The 9486-nt window shown below is 48.6% G+C and overlaps 1 protein-coding gene across 1 annotated transcript in view; it reads left to right on the forward strand.

Annotated features, from left to right (window-relative positions):
• Positions 1 to 9486, forward strand: part of Tnxb (tenascin XB) — a 69898-nt gene that overhangs the window by 50145 nt on the left and 10267 nt on the right. The window contains 3 exon segments of the mRNA XM_029471256.1: positions 3312 to 3555; positions 3786 to 4124; positions 9255 to 9486. The exon segment at positions 9255 to 9486 is cut by the window's right edge and continues 5 nt beyond it. Coding sequence (XP_029327116.1) covers positions 3312 to 3555; positions 3786 to 4124; positions 9255 to 9486 — 815 coding nt within the window.

Raw genomic sequence — 9486 nt, forward strand, 5'->3', positions numbered from 1 at the left:
CAGAGCAGATCACTGTGTGGGGCAGGTCAGGCTGCTCAGCCACAGAGCAGGCAGCCTGTGGCTCTCTGTGCCTGTGACCATATAGGTAGAGGAGTCATATCTCACAGCCCCTGGCTTGACAGGTCTTGTTTTCGCCTTTGCTCTCAGCAGACTGCAGCAGGCTTGTGGGGCATGGGGAAGCTAGAGTTTGCAACTGGGGGTAAACTGTTCCTTCTTACCCTTGGCTCAGGATCCTGTCTCTTTAAGTCTTGTCATTCCTCATAACGCCATTCTCAACTCACAGAAAGAAGAGTGGCCCATAAGGGACACATGTCTCCTGCTTTCCCATATCCCCCTCCCCCGTGTCCTTTGCCCATTTTCCCACCTCCTTCACTGTCCGTTCCCATCCCCCTTCCACTTACTGATACGATTCAATAGTCTCTTTTCAAGCCTGTATTTTCATACTGTGAGGGACATGACAGGATATGCAAAGCTTGAAAACCAGCAGTGAGAGGCTCAATCTAGCATTTGAGCAGTAACCACCATTAGCAACTGTGAGTGCTTGACTATCCCATGAAGCCCTGGACTCCATTCCTGGCACACACACTACCACCACCAAACCCACAGAAGCTGAGGTGTAAGCTGTAAGCGAGCTTCCTGCTCTGCACTCTCAGGCTGCACACTAATTCCGCAGCCTGAATGCTCCCACACAGCCTAAGTGATCCCATACAGCCTCAGTGCTCCCATACAGTCTGAGTGCTCCCATGCAGCTGGCTGTGCTTCCATACAGACTCAGTGCTTCCATGCACCTGGCTGTGCTCCCATACAGCCTGAGTGCTCCCACACAGCCTCAGGGCTCCCACACAGCCTCAGGGCTCCCATGCAGCCTCAGTGCTCCCAAGCAGCTGGCTGTGCTCCCAAGCAGCTGGCTGTACTCCCAAGCAGCTGGCTGTGCTCCCTAGCAGTTGTCTCTTACTTTCTGGGGGCCAGTTGGATGCTAGTCATTTACCTTGTGACCACACAGTCTTCACTAATCACCATTTTAATGGTCATTTGATGCTTTCTGGTGAAAGGCCTGTAGGAAAACCAGTCATCCATTGTGGGTCATTTGGGTCCTGACACATTTTGCTGTCATGAAGAATCTTGTTATGAATTCTTCCATGGTGTAACTTTCCCCTGCTTTTAATAATTTTCTTAGGATAAATGCCCAGAACTGAGACTATTGGGTCAAAGGAAATGAGCAGTGCTTTGGCTCCTGACACACACGCTCCAGTTGCCTCCTGAGGATCTAGAAACAGGCAGTCTGACTATCAGACGGAGCGGCAAGGATAGCTCCATCCTCTCCAGCCTCCAGTGACCAGATGGCCGCTTTGAGGCCACCTGAGTCCCCAAGCCTTCTACTTTAGCTACTGGGTGTACTTTGGGGACCCAATTCTCTCAAGTCGTAGGACCCTGAGAAGGAGATCCCTGTGCAGAACCCCCAGAGAAGCCACTCCTGGAGGATTCAGTAAACACAGTATCACTACTCCCCAGACTCCCCAGGACAGCCACTTTGACTCTACAAGGCTAGGGATGGGCAGCCTCAGAGGTACAACCTGGAGGCCAGGAGGACTGTGGGGAAACTGGAGCCCCAGTCACAAGTTCAGAATGTACCTGTATGGGTCCATTTGGGGCCTTGAGCCCTGCTCTGTCCATCATGGGTACATCCAGCATGGACTAAGAAGCTGTCCCCTTGTCACCAGCTACCTGGAAGCATTTGTTCTTAGCAAGCACTTCCTTGTGCCTGGGTCACACCACAGAGCAGGTCAGATGTAACCAGTCCACCTAGAGTCTATCTGCATTCCTATCAAGCTACTCTGTCAGCCTCATTCTAGTGATAGTACTGGACATAATCAACTGAGAGAAGTTTTGCTTTGACCCGGGTTTTGATGGGCTGGCCTTGCTCGTTCAGAACCTGTCATGGATTAGCAAACACCTCAAAGCAGACTGGAGAAAACCAGGAAGCTCAGTCTCCCTGTCCTTTTCAATGGCACATCCTTAGCAACCTGGGGAATGTCTACCAGGCCACACCTCTTAAGGGACCTTGCTTCTGCCTGTCACCTTAGAGACCAGTCATTTAATGAGTAGCATCTGAGGGACAGATGATCCTGACTGTGAGGCCAGTGCACAGTTGAGCTTTGAATAGCCCAGCTTCAGACAACAGAGATGTTGGCACTCCCTGGGAATATGTGACCCAGGAGTCCTCACAGAGGCTCTGTCTCCATGGAAACAGTGAAGGAGGTGCTGGGATACACTCTTACTTAACTGTACACCCCTCCTGTGTATCAGCAAAGTTACAGGTGATGGATCCAGGTGCAGACTGCATCTAATGAGGAGCCTTGAGCCTGGGAGACTGCCAGGTTCCTGAGCAATGGGTTTATTATAGTCACATCAAACATGAGCTTGTGATAGGGAAGACTAGGGACAAGAAAGGACCTGGAAGGGTCACCCAAAACCAGCCTGCTCACAGAGAACCAGTGAGACTGAAGTCTAATAGGCATGAGGTCAGGAGGAGCTTTAGAAAAAGTGAGTCCAAACTAGTGCAGAGAGCAGCAGGCTATAAAAGCATGGTCCAGAAAGAACAAGATTTTGTGTGACAGCCTCTGAGATCTTAAGACACAGTCGGGATATCCTGGGAAGCCCTGGGTTCTGTGCTAAATGCTGGCATCTGGCATCAAAGATGCAAAGCTTGGGCTACAAGGTGTAGCAAGTCAAGTAGGGGCAAGGAAAGAAGGTAGTCTAAAGGCAGGAGGGCTAAGTGTGGGAGATGTGCTGTGCTCCCATCCAGCCTCAGTAATCCCATCCAGCCTGAGTGCTCTCATATAGCCCGAGTGCTCCCACGCACGAGGGTGTTCTGGACTGGTGAATGAGGCAGCCAGGAGGGGTTTAGAAAAAGTCTGGAACATTCCAAGTCTGGTGGCAGCTAAGTTGGGGCAGGTCCACTTTCAGAATGGGGACAAAGACCTGAGCCTAGTGAGGAGGGAGATGGCAGGGAGAGCCATCTCAGGACAGCTACATTTTGTGGTGGTGACTGGCCTGAAATTCATTACACAGATCAGGTTGGCTTTGAACTCACAAATATCAGCCTACTTCTGTCTAGTGCTGGGGCTAATAGCCTGTGGTGCCACACACACGACTCTGTTTTTATAAATGTCCTTTATGTAGAGACTGAGGACAAGAAAGACCTAACTTGTTCCTGTATGTGTCCAGCTCCAGAGGAGGAAGCTCTGACCACTCAGGTGGTACCCACCACAACTCCTGAGCCCCCTCCTAAGAAGCCGCAACTGGGAGAGCTGACTGTGACAGATGCCACTCCTGACTCCCTGAGCCTCTCCTGGACGGTCCCCGAGGGACAGTTTGATCAATTTGTGATCCAGTACAAGAACGGGGATGGGCAGCCCAAGGTGGTACGGGTGCCAGGGCACGAGGACCAGGTCATCATCTCTGGCCTGGAGCCAGACCACAAGTACAAGATGAACTTGTATGGCATCCACAGTGGCCAGCGTGTGGGTCCCGTGTCTGTTGTTGGAGTGACAGGTGAGTGGACAGTGACTAGTAGGTAAGGAATCAGTGACCAAGAACTATTCAATACCACAAGCCTGTTGTGACTAAGACAGTGGTGGCTCCCCTGGTGCTGGCTGGTCTCCCTGGACAACATGGCCATACAGACCTTTGCTGTGCTGGGGGCTGTCCAGGTCCCCACAGCAGGAACATAGGAGCTGGGGAATATTAGGGATTCTGCCTCACCCCCTCTGTCTCCTTCTCAGTTGCAGAGGAAGTGCCCCCAAGCCCAGAGCCCAGCACAGAGGCCCCAGAGCCCACAGAGGCCCCAGAACCCACCGAGGAGCCGCTCCTTGGAGAGCTGACAGTGACAGGATCATCCCCAGACTCCCTGATCCTCTCCTGGACCATCCCCAAGGGAGAGTTTGACTCCTTCACTCTCCAGTACAAGGACAGTAGTGGGCGACCCCAGGTGATGCGTGTTGGAGGCCAGGAGAGGGAGGTCATCGTGAGAGACCTGGATCCTGGGCGCAAGTATAAGATGAACCTGTATGGGCTCCATGAGGGACGTCGTGTGGGTCCCGTGTCCACTGTGGGTGTGACTGGTGAGTGACTGTCAGATAGGTCTGTTTGGAATGATACGATTTCTTTTATTCATATGAGTGCTTTGCCTGAACATATGTCTGTGCACCACATATGTGTGCTTGAGGAAGTGGGGAGCCTCCATATGGGTGCTGGGAATTGAACCCAGGTCCTTTGCAAGACCAACAAGCGCTCTTAACTCCTGAGCCAATTCTTGGCCCCAATGATGACCCATTTTTATTCCCTTTTCTACCATCTTTGTGGTAACACTTATTCTCACAGCAGCAAGACTGTGTGAGCGCTTCAATTTCCCTAGGGATACATATCTAGATAGGATACTGACAACTAACAAGATATTCCACACAAGTCTGACATCTGAATTAGTAGATTACTTTAAGAGTATGGGTGAAGGGTTACTTGCAGAAAATATGGGTGACCCAAATGCAGGTGTATTACATAAAAGCCAACCTCCTCATGAATAATCACTCAGAAAAGAGCCATCCTTGGAGCTTTCTCCAACTCTCCTGAAAGTAATTGCTACTGTTTAGCTAGTATTGGGACAGACTCTGAGTTTTGTAAGTTTCAGGAGCTTCCTGAGACTTGTGAGTTTTCTTTACTTCTTGAGTAAGCTTTTGTTTACTTTCTGAATATTTTGCTGTGATTTGTTTTTGAGAAAAGGCCTCTCTACATAGCCATGGCTGTCCTGGAACTCACTATGTAGACAAGCTTTACTTGGAACTCAGAGATCTGACTGCCTCTGCCTCTCAAGTACTAGAATTAAAGGCACACACCACCACAGCAGACTACTTCCTGAATGCTAATGAGCTTTTCTCTGATAGGGAATGCTTCAGTTCTGAGGAAATAGCTACACAATGCTGTCATCCTTCCTCTGGCTTTCACACACGCACATCCACACACCACTTTTCTGTAGTGTTCCCTGAACCTTGGAAGGAGGCGATAGAAATGCTTCATTATTTTCTTCCATCTATTGCTGAGTATAAGACACAGCAACTGTCATTTTGTTTCAGTAATTTCACCAGTTGAGTCCCTACAGTCTACCTCTAATTGCAAGAGATGTTTCCTTCCATGATTAATTGACATTGCTAGCTGCTGTGATCATGTAGATGCAGACAGATTTTAGAAAGCCATTGCATAGGTATATTATATCCATTTAATAAAACAGCAGCTCCTGTCTCCCCATCAGGGCCTATGTCTTCTCCAGCCACAGGCTTCCCCCTTGGTTTACAGTATGAGATGTAAATTCCCTCCCGTGGCACAGACCTAATTATGTTGTCCCCATAAAATCCATGCCTCTATTGTGCTAGTTGGGCCTGCATGAGTGGCTCTGCAGAATTCAGGGGTCACAGACAAGCAAGACTGTTGGTGAGAATTTTCCAAAAGCGCCCTTCATGGGGCCTGTTTGTAATATAAATGCAGACCAGCAAGAAGGGACCTTCCAGTCCAGTGTCCATCTGGTTCTCCATGTTCTGCAGCAAGTGTGCAGGGTCTTAGGTGATAGAGATGTCTATCTAATTTAATGTTGTAACCAACAGCCTTAGCTTTGGGGTGTTCTTAACCTCAACCTCATAAGAAGGTAGCCTGATCGATCCTCCTGTTGGATTTCCATTCACCAACCTTATAGCTTCTGGATATCCCCTTTCCCATTGATGGAGGGCATCATCCCTAGGCTCTTGAACTTTTGACCTTCCTGTACTTCAGACGACTTTCTAGATATTCGAAAACATTCAGAGATGGGCATGATGTTATCTATGTAACCCAGTGCTTTAATAGAGGTGGACTGAATAACAATGAGGGATCCCATGACAAAAAGCAGGATGTAAGGACAGCCTTGGGAGAGTGCTGTGAAGATCCCTTGTTGAGCATCCGAATGAATGCAGATTGATCTTGGGGAACCCAGCAGCAAAGGTGCTGGTAAGGAAACATTGCCAAAGCTCAACACAGTACAAAATGATCTGATCGTTTTCACTTGTCGTGACCAAGAGAGCTATGTTAAGTACATATAGGTGTATCATCCTGCTTGGCCTTGCGTAGCACACAGACCTCTTCCATACACTGTCCTCCTCATCCCAAGATACTGTTGCTTTAAGACCAGTGTGTATCTCTGCTCTTGATGGTATTGGAGGACCAACTCAGGCCCATAGTTGTACTCCAACCTACCATGCCTTCAACTGGACTACGTACCCAGTTCTGACAAGCTCCTGGCCATCAACAACATGGGCTAATGTAATTTGTTTGTTCGTTTAATGGGTTTTGGGGGGGTTGTTTGTTTTTTTGTGTGTTTCGTTTTGAAGGTTCATTTATTTATTTGATGCGAGTATACTGTAGCTGTCTCTAGACACAACAGAAGAGGGTATCAGATCCCATTTACAGATGGTTGTGAGTCACCATGTGGTTGTTGGGAATTGAACTCAGGACCTCTGGAAGAGCAGTCAGTGCTCTTAACCATTGTGTCATCTCTCCAGCCCCTAAGTTTAACCTACACCATTCATCATCCATCTTCTGTGGACTGCTGCTTGGGAGTAAAACCTGTCATGAATTCACTCACTAGTGCAGCATTTGGCTTTCTGTTCACTTTCCCCGTAGGAATTGTCTGTACACTAATATCCGCACATTTTCTTTTGAGTGACCGGAACAGATCTTTGGTCTTCCTTTTCTTTCTCTCATTCCCTCTCAACTGCTTCTGTGTTTTATAAAATCGTTTACATACTGTTCAGAGTCATTCTGAGTTCCCAGAGACTCTGACTCAGGAAAACCACATCCCATCCTGGGTCCCCACAAGGCACTAAAACACTGTGTAGCTCTGGCTGACCTAGAGTTTGCAATATAGAACAGACTAGCCCCAAACTCGCAGAGATCCACCTGCCTATGCTCCTTGAGCACTGCGATTGAAGACATCTGGCTGCAGGTCTCTTTCTTAGCTCTCCTGGGAACACACTTTTATCTGACTTGATGAGCTGGGTATCAGTGTTGCTTCTCTTACTCCTGGTTTCTTCCAGCAACACCTTCTCCATTCTGTTGCCTCCAAGGCCCTGGTATTTATGGGGACTAAGTGTCCCTGTTGGCTCCTGTGAGACATTTTCCCTGTTTTGCCTTCAGTTATGAAGCTTTTGTCTCGGGGTGGGATGGGCTGCTATGATGCTGTTTCTCCATCTCCACTCAGATTAATCCCATCTGCCTCTGTTCCCCAGCCACACAAAGCAGGGCTGTTGGAAGCTTTCAGTTTAAAAGTCTTTCCCAAGCTGTTCATGTGCTGACTGGACTCAGTCATTACTAATGAATGCCCTGTCTGCATACTGAGTCACAGATTCTCTTCTTCTCTTCATGGTGAGACCACTCACAGAGGTCAGACCTAAGGTCTGTTGTCTTCCACCCTTCCCTGGCCCTTAATCATCTAGTTCCTCCCAGGGGATCTGAGATTTTGTATCCTAGGCTAGGCTCTTTATCATGGGTCCAATCTGCACTCTCTTTGTCTTGCATCCTGCCAGCTGTAAGAGACAGTCAGCAATGCCTCCATCTTGTCTTCTTTTCTCTACTTCCCCTGACCCAAGCCAGAGACTCATGAGCACAGAGCATTGCAATTCCTCCCTTGTGTGGGCAAGTTCTTTCAGAGAAGGCAGCTGAGTTTCAGTTTCACATCTTTGCCTATGAAGAGGTCACTCAGCTGACACCGTAGCTTGCTTACCATCTTTCCTATGTGTTCCTTTTCAGAACTGAAACACACCCTCGAGTCCGTTGACTGTTTTGGAGACAAGCTTATATTTATGTAGTGTAAACCATTCATCAACCTTATCCAAATTAGGAAAAAGGACATCCCAAGTTTCTCACTTGGATGTTCTCCAATTATGTTGGTTGACTGTCCTGGAGAGACTTGAATCTATTCACACCACACGAGGCACTGAAAACAGACCCAAGAACCAATTCAACCCAAGTCTAGCGTAGTGAACCAACGTGCCCAGAGGGGTCAAATGTAGGAATATGATGATTCCGGAATGAAGACAGATAATCACTGCAAACCTAACTCCAACAGAGGTTACAGCCCCCACAAACCCTTTCCTGGAGTTCCTGTGCAGCTTGCACCTGCCAGATAGTTACAATTGTTATGCTTCCATAACCATGCTGAGGCTTTGTAAATCCTGTAAGCTTCAGGACTTTCCTGAGAGAGACTCAGAGGGGATGTTTCATTTGGGAGGAAACAACTACACCAATTTCTGTCAATCCCACTCAGACCCAGCAGGGCATCCAGAGCCTGCTATCCAGTCAGGATCCTGAGGAGCAGGCTGCCAGGAAAGGCCCACAGCAGAGGCAGCGACCTTGGAATTGTCGCTGAGCATGCTCTGGCCCAGGACTCCTTACAGAGACTCTGTCCTTGTCTGGTGCACCCAGCCCACGAGAATACCAAAAAGCCTGGTGTTTCACTGTCACCTATAAATGCACTTCATTGACTTAATTTTTTTTTTTTAATTTTTGATTTTTAAGACAGGGTTTCTCAGTGTAGCTCAGGCTGTCCTAGAACTCACTCTGTAGACCCAGCTGGCCTCCAACTCAGAGACCGGCTTTGCCTCTGCCTCCCAAGTGCTAGGATTAAAGGCGAGCTCCACCATATCTGGCTTATTTTATTTTATTTTATTTTTGATGCAATGTTAGATTTTAATTCCAGTGCATCAGTTAGTTCATTCCACAAAGAACCCTATGCCCTGATCTGGATGCTCTGGAACCAAGTGTCAGTTGTTCCCAGCCAGAGACCTCCAACAACTAACTCATCTGGAAGGATTGTGTCTGGGAGGGATGGGTCAGATTGCTAAGGAGCTGTTCCAACCCAGACTGGAGCAAAGTTATGAATCAGGTGAGGAAGGAAATGGCAAGGAGAACCAGCAGAGGGAGACACAGAGCAGTGGCCACATGGGGTACAATTACAGGCATCAGGTGTTGGATCAGGGGAGATATCACATGGGTGTGGGTGGACTGAGGAGGAAGGGAAAGCCCAGGTGGGAGCTAGGAATGGCAGGGTAGAAGGCACAGAAAAGAAATGTCACTGTGGCCAGTGCAGTTCTGCTCCTCAGAGCTTTGATTTTATAAATGTCCTTTGTGTGGGAACTAGGATATAACCTGTCCATGTATTTGTCTATAACCAGAAGAGGAAGCTACGACCACACAGGCAGAGCCCATCATGACCACCGAGCCTCCTCCTAAGAAGCCGCACCTGGGAGAGCTGACTGTGACAGATGCCACCCCTGACTCCCTGAGCCTCTCTTGGACAGTCCCTGAGGGACAGTTTGACCAATTCGTGATCCAGTACAAGAATGGGGATGGGCAGCCCAAGGTGGTGCGGGTGCCAGGGCACGAGGACCAGGTCACCATCTCTGG

The sequence above is a fragment of the Mus caroli genome, chromosome 17, assembly GCF_900094665.2.
Source record: "Mus caroli chromosome 17, CAROLI_EIJ_v1.1, whole genome shotgun sequence".
NCBI lineage: Eukaryota > Metazoa > Chordata > Mammalia > Rodentia > Muridae > Mus > Mus caroli.